General features: G+C 36.3%; 1 protein-coding gene across 4 annotated transcripts in view; it reads left to right on the top strand.

Moving 5' to 3' along the window:
- Positions 1-27,941, top strand: part of VAV3 (vav guanine nucleotide exchange factor 3) — a 181,062-nt gene that overhangs the window by 33,452 nt on the left and 119,669 nt on the right. For all 4 annotated transcript variants that reach the window (XM_087930284.1, XM_087930281.1, XM_026700429.2 and 1 more), the window contains exon 2: positions 11,626-11,742. In XM_087930284.1, coding sequence (XP_087786410.1) covers positions 11,626-11,742 — 117 coding nt within the window. The remainder of the gene's footprint in view (positions 1-11,625; positions 11,743-27,941) is intronic.

Raw genomic sequence — 27,941 nt, 5'->3', positions numbered from 1 at the left:
TTTTATTGGTATCCATTTCATGTATTCGTAACCATGTTTATACTTATACCTGTTATCTAATACTTGTTTGACAAAAAAATAAATAAAATAAATTAATATTGTGATTGTATTTTTTATTCTCAAAACATGAGAATATTGGCTGAATGAAAATGAAAAAATAATTGTTGATTTAATATATAAAAGAATAGTCATGTTCTTTCTGGATGGAGATTTTGATGAGGTTTTTAAAATAGCAATAATATAAAGCATTATTATTAAAATAATATTTTATATTAAAATAGCATTAATATAAAACATTTATTATTACTAAATAATAGTTATTTAACTCTTGTGCCTTAATGTTTACAATTGATATTTCTTAGCTCTGCACAAAAACTTGGAGAAGCTTTGTTTTGGTCTGGAGGAATTGGCATGAATGCCAATTTCTAAAAGTCAATTGGCAACAGCTGTTTTGCCACATTGCTTTGTAACTGTCTCCTTACATGAAAAAACAGTTTCTGTGTGAAAACAAAACAGCAAAAGTTCCTTGTGCACACATAACCATGTGAGTCAAAGCAGTTATTTTTATTAATCTTAATTCTCAACTATACTGTACGTCTGTATTGTTACATCATTTGTTACTTCCGTCCAGCTTTCTATTTCTTTTCCTGTGTCTACTTTAGCATGCAAGCAGAATTTGTCCATGATAACTCCTTAAGGCACAACCACAGCAATTGCATAGTGATATTTTCCATAAAGAGGAAACAGTCGTTTTTATCTTTTGCTCATGGGCTCTAATATGTTAACATTAGACAATATATATAAACATTTCCGATCAATTCCATATTTCTGTTTTAAGCTTTTGAGTAGTATACAACATTGAATTTCCAATGTTCTATTTTCTTCCCCTGATCGCTATCTGGAATCCTTCAAATATATTAGAATAACAATTTGACTAATTCTGGGAATTACTACTGTAAATCTGGGTTGTATTAGTTGTACTACCTTTATTGATGCAAACCCCACAAACTACTTGCCTTTCTTTCAAAAGATGAGTTTGAAAAATGAACAGATGAAATAGAGGATGCAACTTGGGTGGTTATTGAAACAAGCTGCAGGTTTTGAAGGCACTGTAATAGAAATATTGATATAAACTTCAAGTGCTAGCCTATGTATCTCTGAGCACAGAGCGGTAGTGAGAGTCATCTAACTTGCCATAAGAGATTTTTTTTTTCAGATACGAAAATAATCAGATGCTTTTAGGCTGGAGCTGCATAAATAACCACAAGTAATCACAAGAGAAGGAATTTCTTTTTTGCTTCTTTTACTTCCAACTGATGCAAGACACAGTGTCAGCTGTTCATCTGTTAGTACATTTGATGCAAGGATTGGCAGCTGGTATAAGGGTAGGGGAAGAAGATCAGCGAGGTATAGGATGGCCGGCTCTAATCCTTAAAGAATTTCATGAAGTATTAAAATGTAGATATTTAATACCTTCTGTATCCTTTAGCAATTGAAGCTTAACTTCCGATTCTGTAAACAGTTTACCGTTGAAATCTGTCTAGCACTTGGCTTTATTAAGAACTCCTATTCCAACCCCAACAGATCTCAACAGATGTTTCTGACTGGAAGTAAAATATGCAAGCTTCTAAATATTTATTACCAACATCAGTTTTTAATTTTGGGGATTGATTTATCATGCACCTGTAGGAAAGAAGGTTTAGGACAAGAGTCTTCAAACTTGGCAAGTTTAAGACTTTTGGACTTCAACTCCCAGAATTCCTGAGCTAACATGACTGGAGGAGGAATTCTGGGAATTGAAGTCCACCAGTCTTAAAGCTGTCATGTTTGAAGACCCCTGGTTTAGGACAATAAATTTGGGACAATGAAAGGAAGGTGGTTAGAAATCCAAGTAGTTATCTTTGTTTCAATAGATAATAGCTTTAATTTGGCTGCATATATGTTGAAAGGTGACCTGCTTTGCTTCCCTTTTAAAAGATTAGTGCCATATTTGATTTTATGAACTTCATCCTAGAATTTTTTTCCTGCTGCTTCGGTTTGCCAAATGTTCACATCCCCCATAATCCCCCAGAGTTTAGAAGGTGGCAATACCTGCCTATTCAAAAGCTAAGCAGAGTCAATCCCAGATAATATTGGGGTGAGTGGTTTATCTGGGAATTCCGAGACTGTATGTAGATTTGGAAGTGGAAAAAAATAACTATTTCATGGATGTAGATGAGGCATATTTTTTCTAACTTATGATGCCCCAAACATAGTCATGTATACTTCATAGATTTTTTTGGGAAAATGTGCTAAAGCCAAACATTTGAATTATAAAGCAACACCATCAGAGAATTCTAATCAATATGTCAGCTGTGACTTAGTAAATGTTTTATAGAAGATACCTGAAGGCCAAACAAATGGAGATTCTATTTTTAAGCTCTGTGTGAGTCAATCCTGATGTCTCTGCTTTTTGTTGGCTTTTCTCTTTTTTTCCCTTGCTGTTTCTCTTTGATTTAAACTGATTAAAGCTCTGCCAAGGTGATAAGAATCCAACTGCTCCAGATAAGCATTGGAGGTTCTAGGTTTATTTTGAATTTATTTCAGTGTAGTCAGTTTCACTTTGAATTTCTTTAATGATAATTCCATACTAATATTTATTTGCATTTAGTAAATCTGTGCCCTGCCCTCCCTTTGAAGACTTCAGAGTTTCTGATGTTACTTTTTAAATAAAAAGCAACCCAATAAGTTAATGCCTTGGTTTACAGAATGGACTAAATCATTATATATTGCAAAATTCTGAATGATCACTAGATGGCAACAAAGAGATAAAGTACAGCCTCTTAATTCTTTGCTGCCTTTAAGTATTCATATGCTCATATAGAATAACCCTAATATATGATCTCAGTCAATTGTAACTTATTCGATGAATTGAGGTTAATTTACTATGAATTAAGTTACCAAGCCTAAGGAAACCTTACTAACCTGAAAATCATCCATAACACTGAACATCTAAATTAGGTGATGATAATTTTCTTTTCATTCTTCCTCCTCAAATATCCTTCTTGCATCTTTTCTATTATTGTTTATTTTTAGATGTTCTGTTTCAGTTCTTGCATTTCCAGTTAAAAGGCTTAAGACCACAGATTAGGCCAGGAGCAGCTCTGTTAGAAGTATGCACATTTGAAAAGAACGGCTCAGCCTATAATCCCATTGCCTGGTAATTTATTCTACTCTGCCACAGGTGCTGTGAATGGGAGGTTGCTGACATTTGCATTATATTTCTCTCTGCCAGCCAGAGGCTATATTAGCTGAAAGTAGGACTACAGGGTTCTGGGCTGCAAAAATTGAGAGAAATATTGGGAGCCTAACTTGATAGCAAACAGAAAACTACAATTTTGTTGCCATGTGGTGGTTGTCGTGTTGTGCAATCCAAACCTGATAACATCAGGGTGGAGGGTAGAACATACATCTGGGAAGCAATATTTATTTTCACAGAGGACAAAACAAAGTAAGCAAGAGACCTGTTCACTAATTTTGCTTTGAATAGCTTGCCTTTTTACATGAGTCAGATTTATTGTTGATCAAATATTTAGAACTTAGTGGCACAAAAATAAGCTATCATTCTTGAGATGCTGCATTTCACTATCTGGTGATCTAAAATAGTGCAGTTTTGATATCAGTGCTCTAATGGCGGATTTTTTCCCCCTAGTCTAGGTATAGCTGACAGCAAATGTTATGAGTTTTTGGCATCAATTTAAAACATCCATATACCTCCAGGCTTTTAATGTAATGGTCTAAAAAGTATTGGTCTGGCTTGATTCTTTTTTACTGGCGTATAATTTAAGGAGCTTGATTAGAAAACCAATAATTCAATTCTTCTAACAATCTTTTTTTAAATTTGCTTTTCGCCTCTCCTTTGGGGCCTCATGAGGAAGCATTGGGGGTATTGTGTATTAGCATTTTTATGTGTTCAATTAGAAGGCTTTCAGCTATTTGTATTGAACATGATGACAATTACTTGTGGTGGTGGAGCAGAACTAATTTAATTTATTTGGTTGCTGAAAACTGTAAAAAAGCAAGGAATGATTTCTATGGAGGAAAATGGTTAACTTTTGTCAATATTTTTAATTAGCCTGCTATTCTACTTTTGGCTTTCTTCTTCAACACTGCATGTTTGTTACATAATGTATTAAAGTTATCACAAGTAGGGTGATCCAAATCCAGGTCTGAATTAGTCAGATCCTCCAGCTCTTACTTCTGTTGTACAGTAAACAACTAATGTTGTACTGACTTTTGAAAGAATACTTAGCATGGATAAAGTTTTGAATGAATCGCCCCTTCAAAGCATTTCTCTAAAGAACTGTGGTGTGTTACTTCTAACCAGTGAGTGTATGTGTGATATGCACATGTAAAGAGACCACTTCTGTTGAAGGACCTGAGTGTAATACACTGTGGAATAAGATCAATTGCAATCATACCCAAAGCCTACAAAGCACTTTCTTTATTAGGTTGTCTGCCTAAGGAATAGTGTACATTATGTTCTATTGTTATTATTTACATCTTTTTAAAAACATCTTAACTTAGGTGCCCAAAGCCCTATTAACTTTTATGGAATTGGCCTACCCCATTCATGCCTGCAGTATGTTACTGTATGCCAGTGTATCCCTAGCCTGCTTCTAGTCTGTTTTTAAGTGTACATGCCAAGATTCTTAAGTTGTATCCATAGGTGCATGCTTGTAGCCCTGGTGGATAGTCAGGAAATATTCTTGCAAAGTTCTAAAATCTTTTCAATAGTGAACCTAGTGATTCAGAATGGAATATATCTAGACTAAATCCCATTATAATGAGAGAGCTTTCATCATGAGTATGATAACATAGAAATTGTGTCAATGTAACCGTGTTTAATTATCTATTTGCTTCTCAAATCTGCATGTTTTAAAAGGAGGAAACAGCCACTGCTTTTCCTTTCATTTTCTATCATCTTGCATTGAATTTCAGTGTAAAAGAGACTCTCAGAAGTCCAGATGCCTTTTGGCAGCTAAAAACTTTTCCTTCTTTGGTATCGGAATTAGCAGTTTTCACTCTCTGCTTCCTGTAATGGGCTCTTTACATTTCCCACATCAGTCTTGCACAGTGGAATGCCAGACTGAATAACCATCAAATGTATGGACTTCTGCATGCCTTCTACACAAAAACATTCTCAGTTTTTGCAAAGATACTTTCTATTATTCATGATTCTTACTTTTTATCCTAAAACATTTATCATGCCAGTGGATATTCATGTTAATTTTAAAGCAGTATTTTTTTTAAAAAAAATTGCATTTTTCTACCAGGTAATGAATGGGATGGCATTGCTGGAATTTAGTTTAATTTTCCATAACATGTTTCACATGGAAGCATTTCATAATCTGCTGTCCTCCCATCACCCCATGTGTCTATGTACGCAGTATCCTTCTTCTTAAAAGGGAGAAGCATAAATATGGAATGAATGGTTTGGGTGCTAAGTAGCGCATCTTGATTTAAAGACCTCTTCAGATAAAGCTTCTTTCTTGGTGACTGCATGGACACCATCATTTGACTTCCATAGTACCACAACAGAAATGGTTTGCTAGGTTTGTCTCCTGGGTGGTTTTGACATTTCAGCTTAGTATACAATCCTGGTGTTTTGTGGTGCCAGTTATACACAGGCAGATTGCTTCAGGGTCTTTATTGCATTTATAAATCTTCAACACAAAATAAACCAAAAACAAGTTGTGGGCTAGAAATCCCACTTAAAGTGTATGAAAAATATAGGCACAAATGTTTACTTATCAAACCAAAAGAGATAAGGAGATCCAGAAGTAATTAATTTCCAGTGTGCAGTTCAGCCAGGTAATCCAAACAAAGCACAGAAATTCAAGAAAGAAGGTAAAACGCTATTTCCCACAAAAAGCAAGTCAGAAAGATGTCCTTTTAAAAATGCCTCTGACTGCCAGCTTGACTAATTTGCTGAATTATTCTTCTTGCTTTCAAGTGGGCTGCTTGATTTTCATTTTTTTACCTTTATAATTTGCAGTGTGTTGTCTTGCCTAACAAGCTCTTGGTTAACTGGCCTGGCCTGCAACCCCTCATTTTCCTGTTTTTATTAATTCCTGAAACATAGGGTAAGTGTCTATCTGGTCAGGCTGTCCAGGTTCTGAATCTGATGAACCAGATTGAGCCCTACCTAATTCAGGTGGTTACCTGTCCAAGTATTAACTAGACACATCCCTGCTTAGTTTTTGAATCCTAGACAGGTTCAGCGAAGTGCTAGCAACAGAGTGTCATACACAGAGAAATTTACATTTATTGTAGGTATCGATTGATTTATGACCACAATTGCGCTCAAATTTCCATTTCTAAGTGAGACCGTTATTAAGCAAATTTTGCCCCATTTTACAACATTTCTTGCAACATGTGTTAAGTGAATCACTGCAGTTGTTTGTCACACTGTGGTTAAGTGAATCTGGCTTCTCTATTAACTTCGCTTGTCAGAAGGTTGCAGAAGGTGATCACATGACAGTGGGGCAAGGCAACTGTCATAAATATGGGCCAGTTGCCCATATTTTGATCATGAATGAATTCCACTATATAAACAAAAATGAAAGTATCAACATGAGTTTTGCAAACAATAAAGTAGAATTTAGCCATTTTCAAAGAGACAAATCGGGGCCTGAATGACTTAGGAAATTTATTAATGGAAAGAGTAATGGAATATAATCACACATCAAACATACACATATGTGTCAATATTTATTTGAAGAACAGAAAAGTCTATCTAGTGTCTGATTTTTTTTTGTCAAGGTTGGTTTCTTATAAATCATTTGCTAGAAATTCTGAAAGTTAAAAATTCAATTGATTTGGACACTAGATTAGGGAACAAGGGCTATCAAATTTAAGAAATCTATGTTTAAATCTTTCCCCACTACCATGAAAGAATAAAGGTATGTAAAAATTCCTTTTAGTAGGTGAGGCAATAGTGGCTATTTCAAAGCAGCATTAGGTTTATAATGTTTAAATTACACTATGTTTAACTTTTTTGTAAATTTATTTTACAAAATTGCATTACTAGAGCTTCCAAGTATATAGACATCTGACAATCTCTATGAATTTAGTTTGTCGGGTATACATTAAAGACATTGTAGGTAGCCTGTTGTACAATTTACGCATATAAGGAAAATACTTTAAAACAAATTCTGAGGAAACACATAGTGGGTTAAATATTTTGGAATAATTACCGGTAATTGCTAACATTCAGCCAATGATGCATATAAAAAGATTTTAATAGTTGGCATTGTCTATTTTTTACATTACAGTTCCACTCTCATTTCAGGATCCAAATGTAATTTGGAAAAGTTATATAAATAAAATACATTTTTAAATTGTTTATATATAGATTGTTTATATATAGCTATTTGTGCACCACACCTGTCAGGTCAGGTTTGATGCTTTTACTCTGAAATGGAATATTTCATTTAAAAAATAGTTTGCTACCAATTGAGTAGTTGTCCCTCTAGAATTGTGAAGTAGATTCATTTATTATAATAAAATAGCACACATTTTAAGATGTGCTTTGACATTTTTACAAAATCTGCTGCCTCAGCCAAGTTTTTATGCCCTTTGAAACAATATAGCCTATTCTTCTTTTTTTTCTTTAAACATACAAGTTTATTTGTTTGAAAAGCAACATGGTTTCTATCGGCAAGATAGTCACATTTACTCATTCTATCAATGTTTCCCTTTTGTAAAAAGTAATTAGTTCAAAAATGTTTAGCATTATATGGTTTTGTGCTGTAAAATTTTTACAGTGACCCCCTACAAATGATGAAAAATGAAAACTATAAGTCTGTTTTCCTATAGAAGCATTAATACCACATTTGGACAATTAATTGGATTAGGTTAACTATTAAGAAATAATCTTTTAATCTGTTTGAAAGACAAAGGAGTTGACTGTGGGGTCATTAAATCTGAAACCAAACACTCAAAGTGCACTTTCAAGCAATAGAAGTGATTTCATCCTATTGTCAAGGGCCTTGTTACTTAAAGGAATTACTTTTGAGTGTTGTAACCAAAGATGTGTCTCATTTTCTATTGGAGACAGGATTGGCAAGTGCTGATAAATAGTTGTTTTAATGCTCTTAAATACACTGACTAGCTCAAGTCAATGTCATAGCCCCATTTCACCACTGATGTATCATATTACACGTTGATTTATTATCTATTATAAAACTGTGAGTATACATAGATTACTAAATTTGAGTAACATCACCTAAAACATATGCATATTAACTTTGTGGATATTTTTATTCTGTTGAAAAATAGTAATTTCTCCCTTGTAAACAGGATGGAAAAATTGAAATAGAAAAGAAACAAAACTCTTTCTCAGTTTATAAAACTCTCCAATCCTGATTATCTTAAACATCACTTACTCATCATAAGGGAGTAACTGATTTGTAAACATAAATTTACAACTTTTTCACTCAAGGATACTGATAAGGAAATCTTCTGCCTCTAGATTTCATCCCTCCCTCCCAGAGGATATTAGTCCTTCGCTTCTTACAATAGTCATTTTGTCTTTTAGCCGCATAGGATATATCTTTTATTTAAAAAAAAAACCCAATAACTTGATTTTAAAAAATACTAGGTAAGATCTGAGATAGAACTGAGATCTGATAGATCTGAGATAAGATCTGAGATAGTATAAATACACTCCCCCGGACAAGTACCCTGTTTCTCTCCCACAGTATATAATACACTGAATATTTTATTCAGGGCCTGCAAGGTTCTTGTAAAGTGAATGCATTTCTTGGACTATGTTACAGAATTCTTAGAGTGTATTCAGTAGTATATTGTGCAGATACTGCAGATGCGGAAAAGATTCCCTTTAAGGTGACTGTTTGAAAACATGTACCTCGGTGCAAAATGTGTGAGTTTTAGAACAAAATTGTGAGAGAACAGGTTCTCACAAGGTGACAAGGAAACAGCTTGATACCAAATCAGTCCATCTGTTATCAAAACAAGAAGCAGATGGGAACCATTGCTCTCTTTCAAAAAAAGATTGGCTTCTAAAGTGGATGAGGATATCTCTCCACAAAATCCATGATTTGGAGGTACTACTCAACTTGCTGCTGCTGCTTATGTAACAGGAGGATATGGCTGGGGGAAGTCTTCACCCAGTTCTGGTATGATTTTACTTGGACCAAGCTGCTTTGGACCTGGTAACCCATGCCTACCCTACCGTCCGCCTAGACTGTTATAATGCTCTTTAGATCAAGCTGCCTTTGAAGACAATCCAAAACTTAATTGATACAAAACAGGACAACTGGACCCCTAATGGGAATAACACCTATTCTGAAATTACTGATTTGATTGCTGGTAGACTTTTGGGCTCAATTCAAACTCATGGTTATCACTTTTAAAGCCATTTACAGTTCAGCATTGGATCATTCATTCATTCATTCATTTTCCATGCCTGCCCATCTCCATCAATGAACTCTGGGCAGCTTACAATTTCAAATACATATATCAGGCAATGCCTTGCTAAAACTGAACCACCCACCCTTGACCCCTTTTCCCATTGTCCTTCTTGTGATATTCATGGGTTGCAGGGCAAGTGACCGGCCTTCTCCCCAGCGGTCCCTAATTTAGGGAACACTCTCTATCCAGAGAGTATTTCAAAAGCAACTATTTTGAAAACAGATCAAAGCAGCACCGTTCTAGAGAGTTTGACCCTTAGATTAAGCCAGTGGCACTTTTGATGTGTGGGGTAGAAAGAAATAAACAATACTGTTTCTGCCTTTGCCTTACCTTGATAATTGATGCCCTAACTCGCATATATGTGAGGGTAGATGTAGAAGCAAATTCTTCTGCAAGAGCAGTATCTTCTTCAAGATGGCTTACAATCTATTCTAGTTCAAAGGGGGAAAAGAAAGAAGAGGAAACTGAAAAAGCTGACTTAATAGTGTTATTGCAGTCTAAAAAACAGAGGTTGCATTTAAGTTGCTTTTTAGCAGTTGAAATGGAAATATTAGGATCAGCAGATTTTCTCGAATCAAATCAGTTTGTCTTACATCTCATTTTTTGAGATGCAGAGCAGGGAATATTGTTAAAATGCTAATTATTTCCATTCTGTGTTTACTATTTTTCATTTTTACCAGTGCTTGCATTCTGTTGTGGGGATGTAGTTACTTTTCATTATGCTCTTGCCATAAGCATTTGTGGCTTTTTAAATTTTAAGTATTGTAAAAGTATACTGTGTATACCGTAGATACTGGTTTTCTTCCAATAAAACATTTTGGTTACATTTGCTCCCTAATGTTAATTAGTTATATTATTAACAAATTGTGTAACCTCATTTACTGAGTTACCATTTAGGGTAATTTAAAAAGACAACTATAACTACAATTAAAATTTAGTTAATTAATTACTGTGCACTTCTATTGCTCGGAAGTTGGATACTTGCTATTAATGGCAACTTTCAAAGGCAGAAAAAGTAATTTTATTATGTAAAATCGGGAAAAGTCACTATTTATATCAGGGGTCAAAACAACTTAGGTATAAAGTAGTTCTTTACTTACAATCATAAGTTTAATGAAGTTAACAATAGCTGAAAACAGTAACTTTCAACTGGTCCTCTCCTGCAATCATTACAGCATCCTGACAGTCACATCCACATTCGGGTGCTTGGTGATGGGCATGTATTTATGATGGTTGCAGCATCCTGGGGTCATGTGATCACTATTTCTGATCTTCCCAGCCATCTTCCAGAAAACAAAATCAATGGGGGAAGCTCAATTTAGTTCATGACCACCTGATTCACAGTGAATCACATAACAACTGTAACGATTTGCTTAACAACCATTGCCAAAAAAGCTCACAATTTTAACTGCAACTCACTTAACAACTGCTTTGCTTAATGGAAATTCTGGTGTCAATTGTGATTGTAAATCAAGGACTTCCTGTATTAAGTTTTTATTGTATGGATTAAAATTTCATTTTGACCAAAGCAGCCAGACAAGCCCCATTAATGCTCTCTCTCTAAGTCTTTACTCTGCTTTTTAGTATACCAAGATAAAAGAGCTCTTCCTAGTCTTCCTAATCTTTGCTAGTTGACTTAGGAAACTGTAATATATACTTTGGGGCAGCTTTCCCTGTGCGCATTTCCTGTGTTGGATTAAAACTCTTACCATGCTTCGATGGAAATTAATTAATTCTGAATGAAGATTTTAAATATGAAACTCCCAATTTGGAAAACTTCTCCAGTGCTATAATCCACCAGAACTATGAGGATTTAAAGAATCATGAAACCAGTAGCATAAACCCAGGGAAGTTGGAATTTCTTTTTTCTTGAGCATTAGACTTCCAGTGAATGAATTCTTTTTGAAATGCAATTTTCCACATATTGGAGGATCAATTAGTTAAAGAAAATGTCAACCATTCTGTTATATTCTCTGACCTTCCTCTGCAAAGGTTTCATGATGTTATCCTAGAACCTTTCTATAAAGGTTCTAGGAAATTATAATAATCGAGGAAAGTCCCTGAGAGGTACATACCTTTGAATGAAATTGAATATCCTTGCTGATAATTAGATAGTTGACTAAAAGTATTATCTTTTCCCCTCTTTAGTTTCTGTGCTTGAAGAACATAAGAACATTCCTTTCTGCCTGCTGTGAAATATTTGGAATGAAGAAGAGTGAACTCTTTGAAGCATTTGACTTGTTTGATGTTCGTGATTTTGGAAAGGTATTTACAAGACATTCTTTACCCTTATATGACTGTGTTTATACATGTTACAATTACTGCAGAATGATTACTCTCTTTATTGATGCAACTGATGATTGATTAATAGGTACACTCTTTTGGGGTGGGGGAATTCATCTTGATTATAATGTATTAGCACTTGTTCAGAATTGTCTTTGCAACCCTTGTGATTGTAGTTTGTTTTCTTCACGCTGGGAAATGTTTATAAAGATGTATAGTCACAGAGAAGTTAAAGGTAATGTTACATCCATTTCAGTGAAAACAAAAAGATTAACAAATCTTGAAATAATTTATTAGCTTGACCTAATCGGAAATAGCCCTCCCAACTTGACACTGCATTAACTGAAGATAAATTGTGATTGTAATCATCAGAATATTTTAAAGGAAATAATGCTTAAAGTAATAGTGGACATGGTTTCATCAAGGGTATGATATCCTTAAAAAACCAAGTTTATGCTTTTTTGGCAGCTCTGGTTGTTGATGCTCAATGTGTTTCCTTTGTGAGCGTTGGGAATTACACTTGCATGGACTTGCATCATTTCTAAAGTAATTTGGACAGGAAGGATGACACATAGCTTTATTCTTTTCTCTGGTGTTTTATAAACTTTTCTCTAAAGGAAAAAAATTCAAAAAAGCCATAGTTAAGTATCAGTCACCCTGTACTATTTTAAAATTAAACTAGGATTAGAATTAGACTAGAAGCCTTCCAAGGTCTCTTCCAACTCTGTTTTTCTATATTCTATTCCTGTTTCAAAGACGGAATAATGAATTCTAGTCTGGAGGAATTTAGCAGTTTTACAAAGTTTTAGTTCAACCCTATTATCAACTTCATTTTTTTTTATTGTACACTGACTGTCATGGCTACTCAGGAGGAATCTTGGAAAGTTACTGATAATTCCTTATCTGACCTTTCCCACAGAATTTCCAGGGTTTTTAATTTAAAAACGATTACATCAGTGGAAGCCTGCAATGTGGGCACACATTAGAAACTGGACAGGATTTTTTTTTTTTATGCTGAGCCAGTTTTCTAGGACAACTAGAGATAAAAGCTTTGAATAGGCTTTGTATTAATAATGTTCACCTTTACATGAAAGGAAGAAAACTACGAATTTAAGATAAATTTTACTTCCCTCCCCAAGAATTTAAGACAATTCATAAGAAAGAAAAGAAAGAAGTGGAAGGAGAGAGAGAAAAAAGCCAAACAAAAGTGCCAAAGAAAAATTACAATTGTATGGGTGCAGATATATACCAACTAGGAATTATGTTAAAAAGGACAGGGCCAGAAGAAAAAGCTAAATTAATATTAATTTAATTAGCAATAGTAATAGCCTTTAAACTTATATACTGCTTCACAGTGCTTTACAGCCCCCTCTTAGCGGTTTACAGAGTCAGCGTATTGCCCCAACAACCAGTGTCCTTGTTTTACTGACCTTGGAAGAGGAGTCAAATTGCAGTCAGCCAGCAGTCAGCCGAAATAGCCTGCAGTACTGCATTATAACCACTGTGCCACTGTGGCTTTTAATACATAATTATGAATTAATTCTAATTAAAATAGCCATGTCTGTATAGAAAGAAACTGCATTTGCATCCAAGCACGCAAACACATATACTCCTTTTCTATTTCCCAGCAGGAACAGGGGGAAAGGAATAGAAATCAACAGGATGGAGATGGGAAAAAAGGGAGGGGTACTATAGAGGGAATCCTAAAGGAAAGGGAGGAAGATAACCAGGAGGGAAATGAGACAAGGTAAAAGATACTTGGGAAGGGATGGGAAAGACTATTTATGACAAGTTGCATTGAATTCAATGACTGTTACTCTAGAGTAACTAAAGTAATTAAAGTAAAGTAAGTAACTAAAGTAATTAAAACTATTATCTTATTCTGGCTGAGGAGTGTCCTCAGTTAAAGTTAGGGTTTTTGGTTCTGTTCAGACCCTGTGAGATGTTGAAATGGTCATTCAGTGAAGCAGGATGAGAGATGAATAGTCCTACCATCCTTTTGATGCCATTCATGTATTGAGGTGAATGCAGGGAGCCAGGGGAAGATGCCTCACCCTGAATTTAACAGAATAATGGAGTTGGAAAGGACTTTGGAGGTCTTCTAGTCCAACCCTGATCAGACAAGAAACCCTGTACCATTTCAGACAAATGGTTGTCCAATCTTTTCTTTAAAAATATCCAGTGTTGGAGCACACCCAATTTCTGGAGGCAAATTGTTCCAATAATTAATTGTTTTAACTATCAGGAAATTTCTCCTTAGTTCTAGGTTGCTTCTCTCCTAGATTAGTATCCATCCACTGCTTCTTGTCCTGCCTTTAGGTGCTTTGGAAAATAGGTTGACCCCCTCTTTTTTGTGGTAGCCCCTCAAATATTGGAACACTGCTATCATATCTAATCCTTTGCATTAAACTAGGCATCCCCAATCCCTGCAACCATTCTTTCTATGTTTAGTTTCTAGTCCTCTAATCAACATTGTTGCTCTTTTCTACAAAGAGTCTCAGCATCTTTTTAATATCATAGCAACCAAAACGGGATGCACTGTTCCAAGTGTGGTCTTACCAAGGTATTATAAAGTGGTATTAACACTTCACGTGATCCTGATGCTACACCATGATTAATGCAGCCTAGGACTGCGCTGGCTTCTTATGTTCAAGGCATCTCCTAATAATGATAATTCTAGAGACAAGAATGGTGCTCATAGGGAGCCTTAGTGAGACTGGGTAATTTGTCTGCCTTTCTGCCTCCGTTCAGTCTCCTTGCTGGCATTACTTACACTTAGTCCTTGACTTACAACCACTCATTTAGCAACCATTTGAAGTTAGAATTACAACAGGTCCTCACAATTACACAACTGTTGCAGCATTCTCCCATGTTTACATGATCAAAATTCGGGCACTTGGCAACCGGCATATATTTATGATGGTTGCATTATCCTGGGGTCATGTTATCACATCATTTGCGACCTTCCCAGCTTGCTTCCAATAGGCAAAGTCATTTGGGGAAACCAGTTTTGCTTAATGACAGTATTATTCATTTAACAACTGCAGTAATTTGCTCAGCTATCGTGGCAAAAAAAGGTTGTAAAATGGGTGGGACTCACTTAGCAAATGTTTTGCTTAGCAGTGGAAATTCTGATTCTAATTCTGGTCATAAGTCAAAGACTACCTGTACAACTATGTGCTTTACCTCCTTCCCATCCCCTCACTTTTATATTTCTCTATAGTTGGCAAATGTGGGGCTGCATTAACAATTATTATTGGGGAGAGATAATTTCAGTATGGTTATTATAATTTAGTTTTACATTCAATACAAGTACAATGCCCATCAGGGCAATATTTTCAGGTGGATTATTGTTCTTGCTGTGCCTTTTGTCGCTAAGTCTTTTCCTTTGCATTTTGTTAATGGCAAAATACAATTTGAGTTCAATCTATTTGTCTTGAACAAATGCCATAGTGTTCAAATTTAGAAAAAGCAGTGTAATTACTGATTTCTATTTTAAATCTTTATGAGAAATGGAAAATAACTCAAGATTATAAAGCCCTGGTTTCACTTGAGAGACAGACAAAAGCATCATTTGTCACAATTTTTTCTTGTAACTTAAACTCTTCATTGCATATTCGCCATTTGTATAGATGCGTTGTTTTATTGTCTTTACCTTCTAGCTATTTTTTAAGAAGTATAACTTTGTGTTAAACTGAACTTTTCTATTTATAATGGGCAAGAAAAGTGTGGAGGAGTTGTTGTATTTCTTGCTTGTTTTGCCCTTCTTTCATTATTACGGTGATATAAACTAGATATAAACACAATTTCTTTTCTGGACTGCTACATAGCTCTACCGTTAACAACTCCAAATACTGGAAGGATTTTTTTTGATGTGGGCATTTCTTGCATGACTTATTTCTTTAATCTTCTTCTGCCCATTTTTCTTTTACCCCATATTGCTCTGATTCCAGTTTTATGTGACTGTAGGCTGCTGTTTCTAGGATGACACTTTGCTTTTTTTTCTTCCATTTCTCCCTTTACTACATACTGAGCCAGGATCCACCCAATAAATAAAGTTGCATGATCATGATTGCGCGCAGACTCTTGAATTGTGCTAAAAATATGCTATATAAGAATACTCTGCATTCTTTACTTCTCAATTTTTAGTATCAGTTCTGCAAAACTCGGTAGCTTATTGTCATGTATATGTGTTTCTTATCAAATTTTATGCAAATTTGGCTGATATTGATTGGGTGGACAACCTCTAGGAAATTCCAGGGACATAGCCTAGATATGATATTATGAAACTGCAGAACATGCTAGCAATGACCAGATGTCTATTGATGTGAATGAAAAACATGGACATGCCCATAGAATTAACAGGAGTTGATCTGCAGTCAAAGGAGATGTCATTCTTAATCACTCAAAGTGACATTACTCCATGAAACACATGCTTGAACTCCTCACTTGAAAGGTAAAAAAATATCCTTGGAGTTTAAAACTCTGCATACTTCACTATTCAAAATTTCAGTAGGTAGGTAATTTACTGGCCTGTAATTGAAACAAGGTGTCTATGTTGTGAACAGTATAAATGGGTTAGGAGAATGTTATCTTAATCCAAATCAGACCAGAATTTATCTAGGATTAAACTATCACCTAATCAACTATGTGGCATAACTTATGCTGAACTAGTACAAACTCTGCTCATTATACTTCAAGGAAAAAGTGTGATAGAAGATTGCTGAAAAGAAAGCCCCTCCATTACAAAGTTCATTGCCAAGGCGTAGCAGGACAGGAAAAACCTCTAAATGCCAGTTGGCTGAAATGGCCATGCTACCTTCTACTTTCTGTCTTCTTCAAGGGGAAGCCCTAAGGTACCTTACTACTAGTACTATCCTAGTTCAAGGAAACCATGCAGTTCCTGAAGGATGTAGATATCCCCTTTAGAGCCAGTAAATTTAACTGAGTGCTTTCAGAACCACTGATTGGCAAAGGGCTCATAGGGTTAACTATGTGAACAGAGCGATTAAGTGACTTGAAACCTCCTGGTTTTGTATTGTAAGTAATGTAAGTGGCTGTACAGTTCTACCCACACTTCTCTTTTTTTGAAGTCTAGGCATAAAATTCCTTTAGGTTGCTTGATAAGTTGGTACTTGTTTGGTTGTTGTGTCTAGTTTGGAGTACCTTCAAGTCTTGCGGTCAGCTGTAGACAGGGAATAAGACCCAAGATTGGGTCTGTTCATTTGCAGGTACTACAATGGAAGAGGGTTACTGCCCAAGCTTGTTCCCAGAATATGAGCTGTATTTCTTGGTTTTAACTGCTGCCATCTCTTCCCACTCTCCACCTGTCTTGTATGAGTACTTCTGCACCCAGATTGCTGGATTATGCAGGTGATTTGTTTTCTCTAAGAAATTTCTACATTTGCTGTCTATAATTACTTAGGACTATAAATGTAGGAAGTACATTAAACCCTTTGAAGAAAACATTCATGTGTAGAACTAGACATGTGAATGGTCCCTTCCTTCTGCAAAGGCATGTTGTGATATCCATGAATAGCAGGTGGCCTTAACTTTTGAGGACAGCAGAGGGAGAAAGAGAGAGAACAAGAACTCATGAGGTTTCCAGCTTCACACCTTAACCATAGGTTAAGTTGTGGTTCCCTCAGTATGAAAGTTGAAAATTCTCAGCTTTTGTAAAAATCACACAAAACTTCCTATTGCAGACAGACATGTTATAGCAATAGCAGTTAGACTTATAGACCGCTTCACAGTGCTTTTACACCCCTCTCTAAGCATTTTTTACAAAGTCAGCATATTGCCCCCCACAATCTGGGTCCTATTTTATCAACTTTGGAAGGATGGAAGGCTGAGTCAACCCTAAGTTTGGTGAGATTTGAATTGCAAATTGCAGGTAGCCAGCAGTCAGCTGAAGTAGCCTGCAGTACTGCATACTAACCACTGCGCCATCGTGGTTCTTGTTGTAAGTGTAGATGATATCATAGTATAAATTGTAAAGGAGTAGGACTGATCCCAATTCCTTGCCTATCAAAATCCTCTGATCACCCCTGACCATATAGGTATGGATTAAAATTTGTCTTGCATCTCTTATATTGGGTTCTCTTGTCCTGTTGGTTTATGATAAATGTTAACAAATTGTTTCCTAATAAGTTCAATATCTCAACATGAACTGGCTGTACTTATAGAACAAGGTGGAACACCCCCCCCCCCAATAACTGAGTGCTTGTGTTCAGGGTTATACCCCTCCCTTGAACTGTGACCCATATTTTTCTTTTTTTTTTATAGGGGGAAACTGGTCCTGAAATATGTTGCGATCCCCTTGACCAAGCTGATTCTTGTTTCTTGTTTTTCAGTTTAACTAATACGTTTTCAACACTCCATGTCTGACTTCGCCATTAGAAAGAACAAAATTGTGCAAGTGCAGTGCATTCCACTATATTTATTCTTTTGTGTGATGATGAAGGGAAACCTAATGTTTTCTAACATAGTTGTGACATACTGACAAACTATTAAAGGAGGTAATGTGTAGACTGTAATTTTCTGGCAACAAGGACCAGAAAAAGAAAGATCTTCTCCAATAAGGATTTGGCTGCACGGTTTTCTATAAACCCTTTTTAGAATCTGTAGCACTTATTATACCTCAAGAGTTTTCAGTAATACATTGTAGGAGCATGCAATTATTACAGTTTCTATTTCTTAATCAAGGATCTTGCCATTACTTGACACAGTGTAACAGTCTCTCTTGCCAAAGAATGAAAATAATGAAAAGGGTGTTATTTTTAGTTTAAGTCTGTTTGTAGAAACAGCAAAGATACACATTTGATATTAAAAGCATACATAAAAAGAAACATTTAATTTGGGTTTGCTTTTCTCTCCCTGTTTCAAGAGAACTGTGAACAGCTTTTTATAGGTTTGTTGGCAAAGATCACAGTTGATGAATTGTAGCTGCAGCATTACATATGATTCCTTTATCTTCCATTCTTTGTGCAACAAAACTCTTTAACAGCAGGTGTAACAATAGCTGGGACTATATGCGCAGTCTTTAATATTGCACATTGAATTTCTCCTTTTAATGTAACCTTTAAAATATAACTTGTTTGTGCTTAAAGGTGGACTCATTCTCCATTTAAAAATAAGAAACTCAACTTCGATTATTCGTGAAATGCATATTTTGCCAGTCTTTACTGAATATTTTTATGAAAGCATTTCATCATGATCTCTTCTTGGCTCTGTTGGGCAGAAACACCACCTATAGATTTACTTTAACTGATATAGAATAATTACATTAATGGGGGAAAAAACCTTCCACAGCTTATAGAACACTTTAGAATCATTTTCTGCTCCAGTGTGGTCCTTTGTTTGGAATTGTTTTATGCATTAATTCCATACACCCGCTCCTCCTCCACAATGTAAATTTGGCTTTGAATCTATAGTCAAGCTATTTTAATATAGTTATTTTATACTAAAATAGTTTTGTGTTGCCTTAAAAATGTTATGAGCTAAGCTTTTATGCATTTGAAAATGCTGAGTCAAAAAAATTGCCACAAGAGGTTCATATGGAACCACCCTTTAACAGATATTTTTTGTTGACCCTGTGGGCACCGAAATGCAGAATTTGGGAAAGTGCCATGCAGCAGCTTTTTCTTAAGTTCCCTCTTATATATTTCTGTTTGTATGTATAATTCTGTAAAGGGGATATTGAAAAAAAGCATTCATTGTGAAAGCAGCACTGACATTTTTCCAACTTTATTTTTTGCCCTAAAGAAGGTTAAAAAGTGATACATCAAGAGCTTGCTTCAAATTGCTGTCTCTAAAATGTTTGGTCTGCTCCTTTTTGAAATCAAGGCAGACATCTTGAAATGTGCAAAAATTTAATTTAAATACATTTCATTGTTTTTTGCCTTACTTCTCTGGGTGGGATAATTTATTTATTTATTTTTTATTTGATTTGATTTGTCAATTGCTTACAAGATAATAGGTATAAGTAAAAACATAGTTATGAATACATGGATACATAGAAGAAAAATAAAAGAAACAATAGGACAGGGACGGTAGGCACGTTGGTGGGCTTATGCACTCCCCCTACAGACCTCTTAGGAAAGGGGTGAGGTCAATAGTAGAAAGTCTAAGGTTAAAGTTTTTGGGGTTTAGGGAAGAAACCACAGAGTCAGGTAGAATGTTCCAGACATTGACCACTCTGTTGCTGAAGTTGTATTTCCTGCAATCAAGTTTGGTGCGATTAACCTTGAGTTTGTATCTATTGTGTGGTCCTGTATTGTTATGGTTGAAGCTGAAGTATTCATTGACAGGTAGGACATTGCAATGTATGATTTTATATACTATACTTAGATCGGACCGAAAGCGGCGTAGTTGTAGGTTTTTTAGGTCTAGAATTTCAAGTCTGGTGGCATAAGGTATTCTGCAATGAGTAGAGAGAGGAGTGGAGAACTTCTTGTGAAATATTTCTGAACTTTCTCAACTGTGTTAATATCAGCTACGTAATGTGGGTTCCAGACTGATGAGCTGTATTCGAGTATTGGTCTAGCAAATATTTTGTATGCTCTAGTTAGTAGTGTAATATTACCAGAGAAAAAGCTACGTAAGATTAGGTTAACAACTCTTAATGTCTTTTTGGCTATGTAGTTTCAGTGGGCTGTAGCACTTAGATAATTAGAGATGAGTACTCCAAGATCCTTGACAGAGTTTGGATCATCTAATGATAGTCTTGACTATTTAGCTTGTATTTTATTTTCTGATTTTTTTTGCCAATATGTAAGACAGAACATTTATTTGTTGAGATTTGAAGTTGCTATTTGTTTGACCATTCTGATACATAGTCGAGGTCTTTTTGAAGGGTAGCAGTATTGTCTGTGGTGTTGAATAGCTTTACATCATCAGCGAAGAGAACACAGTTTGTCTTAATATGATCACAGAGGTCATTTATGTAGAGTATGAAGAGAGTTGGCCCTAGAACACTGCCTTGGGGGACACCACTGTTGACAGGTACTGTCAACAATTATTATTTTTGTTTGTAATTTTGTGGTGGTTTCCTACTGTACTGATTTTTTAAAGCTATGAAAGCAAATACAAGCTTCGCATTTTATTGCAGTACATGCTGTAATAGTTGCCTGGGTTATTTATGGTGTGACGTCAAAAATGTTACAAGGTCATTTTTGAAATATTGCTACTCCACCGGAGAGCTGCATTGTCATCTGACAGCTGGAAACCTGGTTGTATATTTTTCAAATAACTGTTTCTTTCTCAGACAAAAGGAATATTGCAGTGCAGAGTCCAGAAAAAAATAATGGAAAAATAGGTCATAATGTATGCAGTCATTATAACCACTCTGTTGGTATTTCGGAAATCCTGGATATGATGCAGTGGAACAAGATGAACCACCTGTGGTAGCAGATTATAAAGCTGGATTGCTGGTTGGGGCAGTGAAATACTTGCATGTCTTTCTTTCTTTCTTTCTTTCTTTTCCTTCCTTCCTTCCTTCCTTCCTTCCTTCCTTCCTTCCTTCCTTCCTTCCTTCCTTCCTTCCTTCCTTCCTTTTCCCTCCCTCCCTCCCTCTACACAAACACACACACACACATAAAACATCCAGCTTTGAGAGTTGCAAATTACAAGAACATTCTTTCCTAGGATATTAAAACATGATAAAACATATTTCTTACAGATGCAGAATTTCTGAACAGAGTAGACAGGAAATGGCCTAGTTTTCAAAGCAGCAAGATATTCAAGACAGCAATTCTGATGTACTTTTTTCTTTGGTCAGATTTTAACTACAGTATCTTGAAGGATATGGACAGGATGTGATACATCCTGGCATACTGACATGCCCGTTGGTGTCTTGTGTTGAAGCAAAGACCATTCATTGTCATTATCAGCCCTTTGAAGTACACCTGATCACAAAGAAGATACTAGGATTATAAGAGTACAGGTAGTCCTCAACTTATGACCACAATTGAGCCCAAAATTTATGTTGTTAACTGAGACATTTGTGAAGTGATTTGTGCTCCCATTTTATGACCTTTCTTGCTTCGGTTGTTGAATGAATCACTGCAGTTGGTAAGTTGGTAACTTGGTTGTTAAGTGAATTTGGCTTCTCCATTGACTTTGCTTGTCAGAAGATCACAAAAAGTGATCACATGATCTTAGGCCATAAATATGAACTAATTACCAAGCATCTAAATTTTGATCACATGACCATGAGGATGCTAGAAAGGTTCTAACAATGAAAAACAGTCATAAGTAACTTTTTTCAGTGCCGTTGTAACTTTGAACAAATTGTTGTAAGTCAAGGACTACCGGTACTACTTTGGTGTTGTAGGGTATAATAACAGAATCCTAAAAATCTACCAGGTTCTTGTCTAATAGTTTAACAGAATCAAGACAAGGTTATTTTGAGTTTCTTTTTCAGGTCTTTCAACATCCCGGGACTGATTTGTCATTTTCCATTAATCTATTTCTTCACCGAGGTTAGCTGTACATTTTTTTTACACTAATGAATATCTGAGGGAATGTAATAATATTAAGCAAAACAGATTGAAACCATTCTTTATTTGGTTTAATGTAAATTTGTAAATATCTGTGAGAAAAGATGCAAGGTATGTATCTCTTTTTAGATACTCTGACCTGTTGGGTTTTTTAAATCATAGTAATCTCAGTCTTGAGACTCAGAAATCTATATCCCCAAAAGAAAATCTCAACCATCATCACTTCCCAATGGTTTATTTTCTAATTCCAACTGAAAACATCTTCAAGCAAGCCTCTGCTAGCCCTCCCACCATCAGGGAGTTTTAAATGTCCACCAGTAGGACTGAGCAGCCCAAGACTTTTCTAGTTTTTAAATAGATCTCCCTTTATTTTCCTCCTTTCAGAATCAAAGACAGACAAAGAATCAGAAAGGACAATATCGATTTGAAGCAGAGATTGATGCAGATCTATTGCGTGAATATGTAGACATGCAAAAATGACTTTATATAAAAAATAAGAGATCCTGAACTCAGTAGGAATGAAATTCCTCCTTCTCCCCAGTCCTGCTCTGGAAAAGAAGTCTCTGTTTTTCACTCACTGACTAGGCAGACTGTTTTGCAAACTCAGTGGAACACTTCTCCCACTCTAACAGAGTGAGGAGTGGGAGGAATCAACCCACTCCTCACTCTGTTGGCTTCGGCCCTCTTTCCTCTCTCCATTGGGTTGAGTCCTTCCATATGTGGAACCTGCCCCCCCTCCCGCTACTTCACCTGCATGGAATGCAGGCAGGCCTGGCATAGAGCAGGTACGCAGCTTTGGGTACCTCCCTTCCCTTCCTGTTCATGGAAATTCATTCAATCACTTACTTTCCCAACTGGAATACTGTACTTGGCCTCTTACCTTCTTGCTTGTTTTCTTAAGCTGTCTGACTCATGAGTAATGCCAATTCTTGGTTTAAAGGTTCATTTCCTTTCTGATTCTGAATTACTCCTTTTGTTTCCTTTGAAATGCACGTGAGACTGATCTGGCTGTGATATTTTTTCACGTGAGACTGATCTGGCTGTGATATTTTTCACCCCATTGATATCTTTTACCCCACTGACTTGATTGGCTGATCTGGCTTCCCTTGAAATCTCTGATTCGTTTTCATTTCTTTACATTGTGTTCTTAAATTAAGAACTGGTCCCCCCCCCCCTCCCCCCACAGGCCTGGCTTCCTGAACTAAATCTGTTTTGTTACATCTCTGCTTTTGTATCTCTTTGCCATACAATTTTTTTTTTTCATTTTCAAACTCTTCTAAGTTTTGTTTACCTCCTTCAAGGTGACCTCCCTCTTTCCTTAATCCTATTTTCTGGCAAGTCCTCTGATACCCCCTTCTGTTAAGGAGTGCTTTATCTCATCCTTTGACCCAATGACCTTATTTCTCCCTGTTCCTCTATCACACCCTGATGATGAACAATCTTGAGCTCCCAGATAGCTAGAACTAAGTTATTTCTTTGTCTTCAACTTCCTGCAGTTTGTGTCAGCTTCACTAATTTCCCCAATTTGATTGCAATCCTCTGGGCTATACATGTATTTATGCTAAATTATATCTCCAATTTATGTGCTTAGGAACATAATAGTTGCATGAAGAATTCAAGTTTATTTTTGTTCACAACTGTTTAATCCTGGGAACTCAACATTGTTATGAATTAGTGTTGAATTATTGACTCTCAATATAAAAGTATTCTTATTAAGTGAAATTCATCTTTTCAAACTTTAAATGATTGAAGGAATATTGGCATCTGTCATTGCAATAGCAAGAAGACTTTTTATTAAAAAATATGAGATGCAGTTCACCATTGAAGTGGAAACTTCCTTTTTCAAAAAACTGGTAGTAGGAAAGTTTATTGTACCAATTATTTTTGATTGAATTGGTTAAAATAAGTCATTTTATTGTATTAATAACATAGTATCCCATTTTAGGTTAACCAGGTTGAAATAACCCATCATTTTTAATGTTCCTTTTGCTTCATTCAAGTTACCATATATTTTCATTAAATAGTACATATATGTACAACTTATATTAATGTCTTTGTAATATTCTTTATCCCCAAACAAATTATAGTGAATTTTGTTTGTATAGAACAGCGGGTCTTCAAACTTGACAGCTTTAAGACTTGTAGACTTCAACTCCCAGAATTCCTCCTCCAGTCATGTTAGCTCATGAATTCTGGGAGTTGAAGTCCACAAGTCTTAAAGCTGTCAAGCTTGAAGACCCTTGCTGTAGAAAACAACAATATGTCAAAGGGTCCCCTTCCATCTTCAATGAGAGCATCCATTGACTCATTATAAACACATACGGCTTTTTAGGACCTGAGGAATTATTTATAGGTTTTTATCAGGGGCGGGATTCTACCAGTTCGCACCTATTCGCTAGAACTGGTTGTTAACATTCTAAGCAGTTCGGAGAACCAGTTGTTAGAAGAAATTACTGGCCTAATCCTGTAAGGAAGGCAGGAAAGAAACATTCTGGTGTTGCTTACAGAAACTGCCTCTCCATTAACTCTTATTACATTCTTGGCAGGACTAGACTTCTTGTCTCTGGAACTTTTCTGGAGTTTTTTTTCCTCCTTTGCTGGTACTTTGCTTGTGTGGAGTGACCATTCAAAGTTACAATGGCACTGAAAAAAGTGACTTATGACCCTTTTTCACACTTACGACTGTTGCAGCATCCCCACAGTCATGAGAGGCTAGACGAAGAGATGCGTGTCTCGATGTGAGTGATGTTGATTTGACCATGCCCAGCCAGTCACATGACCACCAATTCATGCCCACCAACTAAGTCACACCCATAGAACTGGTTGTTAAAAAATTTGAATCCTACCCCTGGTTTTTATATCCCACCATACTCTCCCTCTTTCCTAACCTTGAATTGTAACTGTTGAACAAGCCATAACCCCGTTGGGCAAATTTAGCTAGGACTATTTTCCCCTCCTTGCCCCAGTGGTCTTGGTTATACATGCCAGGCCCATGTCATAGTCTTATTACAAACTGATGTGGCATTCTCTAGCAACAGCCTGAGGCCAAGGTGTCCAGAAATAAGACACCTAGGAGCTAGGGAACAGGCAGCTGAGGTGGAAAATGAGCCTTGAACTAAATTACCAATTAAATTACCAATTTTCCTAGATGAGGAATGGAGGGCATCATCACCTTCCATAGTATCTCCCTCTGTAACCTATAGTGGAAATTTCTCTGTAATATCCTGTCTTTTCCCCCCCTCCCCCCCTCCCCGAATTTAGGAGTATCCCTCCTACAAGCCTTTCTTTTCTCATCAACTACTTCCACAAATTTTGGGCTGATATATCTCCTATCAGGCATACTGATTTCATTTTTCCCAAACCTTATGACATATTGCTATCAACCTGGTATTCCTGTTCTGTGGGTCATTCTTCTACTAATGTTTTCCCACCATTGTTCTACTTAAGTTATTTTTTCCACAGCTCCTTTCTTTCTCTCTCTCTCATCTAGAGAGTGAAGTTTTATTAGTGTCCACAGCCAGATAATAATTACTGTGTGCTACAATTTATTGAATCTGACATCACTTAGTGTACCATCTGAAGAACAGTTTTATTTTGTCATTGTTTCTGTTCCCTATTTGGAGAGTGATTGTTTTCATGACCCTGCATTTTCAACTTCCTTCAGTGGTAACCTGTACAAAAATATCAAAGTTTTAAAAATGTTTATCATTAGTTTTTGATGGAGACCATGTGTACGTAACGTTAAAGTTAAAGCAGAAGTTGTAATCTAGCTAAAAAAAAAAGAAGGTAAAGATTATAGACCAGTTACAACCCCTTTTTGTCTGGGTAGGATGCTTGCGAGAACAGTTTGTGAGAGATTACGTATTCTTCCACCCCCCCCCCGACATCAGAACTGATGAAGCTTCTTGGATGAGAAGTGAAATGTTTTTTTCTTCCTCCTTAAGAAAAAACAGTCCAGCTGCTGTTTTGAAGAAAAAAACATAGTTGAGACAATTATGGCCTGGATGACTGAGAGTCACTACAGACATTTCTGAGAGATTCTTGGATGAAGCGGCTCATTTAGAATCCATGCCTGCTTTTGGAACTGAAGTCACCTTAGGTGCTCTTCAAGATGAGATCTATTGAAAGGAAGATGCTAAGCTGCTTCATAGGTCAGGATTTTTTTAGGGCCTGATAAGACTTCAGAGTTTTATCTCTCTCTGTAAAGTTTTCATCCATTGCTGTTTATTCTCCCTGCATCTAATAGTATTCTTTTAAAAACTGTATGGAAAAATCTATCTATCTATCTATCTATCTATCTATCTATCTATCTATCTATCTATCTATCTATCTATCTATCATCTATCTATCTATCTATCTATCTATCTATCTATCTATCTATCTATCTATCTATCTATCTATCTATCATCTCTCTCTCTCTCTCCCTCACTCCCTCCATCCACCCATAACATTTATTGGCTTTAATTCAGGGCAGCTTACAGTTACATATACATTTAAAACAAAAAAAGTTAAAATCAGACATTAAAACCAAGGACACATGGGGGAGGATGGGAGTGGAGTTGGGGGAGCAAGTGGTATCTATTATTACTCAACCAACCACCTCCATTGCCCTGTTCCCCCACTGGGACTCCAAGCCGACTAGCACAGCCACATCTTTAGGCCCTTACGACAAGAAAGGAGGGTTGGGACCAACTTCACATGGGGGGAGGGGGCAAATGTCCCAGAGGGCAGGAGCAACAGCAGAGAAGATCCTCCTCCTGGATCTTCAATGTCAAAATATTCAGGCTGATGGGACCTGCAGCCTGACTCCTCTGCTGGCATGAATGGTACAGGCCAATTCTGGTGGGGTGAGATGGTCCCTCAAGTAAGCTGGACCCATGTCATGACGGGCTTTAAAGGTGATCACTCATACCTTGAATTACACCTGGAAGCGGACTCATAACCAATGCAGGTCACGGAGCCATTAGTGTTACAGGGGCCATTCTTGAGGTCCCCAGAACTGCTTGCACTGCTGCACTCTGCACCAGCTGTAGCTTCCAAATGTTCTTCAAGGGTAGCCCCATGTAGACCATTACGATAGTCTAGCCATGAGATAACTAGGGACTGAATGACTGAGCGCAGGAAAGGCTGGAACTGGTACACAACATGAAGTCCTAGCTGCAACTGCCACCTGTTCCTTGAACAGGAGTTGCGAGTCCAGAAGAAATCCCAAGTTGCAGACTGAGCATTTCTGGGGCAATTCCTATATAGATTGCAAAGTTATTAACAAGGATTGAATGTTTTGAAAATAAATTTAACATTTACCGTTCTCATCAACTTCTAGATGTTTTTAGATTTACCTTAAGTATTGCTATTAATTTGTTTAAAGCCCTGACAAACCTGAGCCTAAAATATTGAATTCCTAGTAATAAATTGTATTTATTTATGTTAATAAAATATTGCTTTCTTCAGTGTATTCCTGTCCTAACCTCTGAGATCCTTATGAGAAAAAAACACACCCTATGCTTAATGTTGTCAGCCTCTTAAATGCTTATTGAATACTTCCCTTGCTTTAGAGAAAGGCACCTGAAGTCAATACTGTATTTTCTTTCAACTTCAGCAACAAGCTACCACATGAAATTGTGAGTTCTTTATTGGATGTTTTAACAAATGTCTTGCTAAGCTATATAAATTTTGGGCTGG

This window comes from Pseudonaja textilis, chromosome 3 (assembly GCF_049901715.1).
Source record: "Pseudonaja textilis isolate UNSWEBS1 chromosome 3, rPseTex1.2, whole genome shotgun sequence".
In the NCBI taxonomy this organism is placed as follows: domain Eukaryota; kingdom Metazoa; phylum Chordata; class Lepidosauria; order Squamata; family Elapidae; genus Pseudonaja; species Pseudonaja textilis.
Note: the sequence above shows the minus strand (reverse complement) of the source record. Positions and strands in the feature narration are given on the sequence as shown.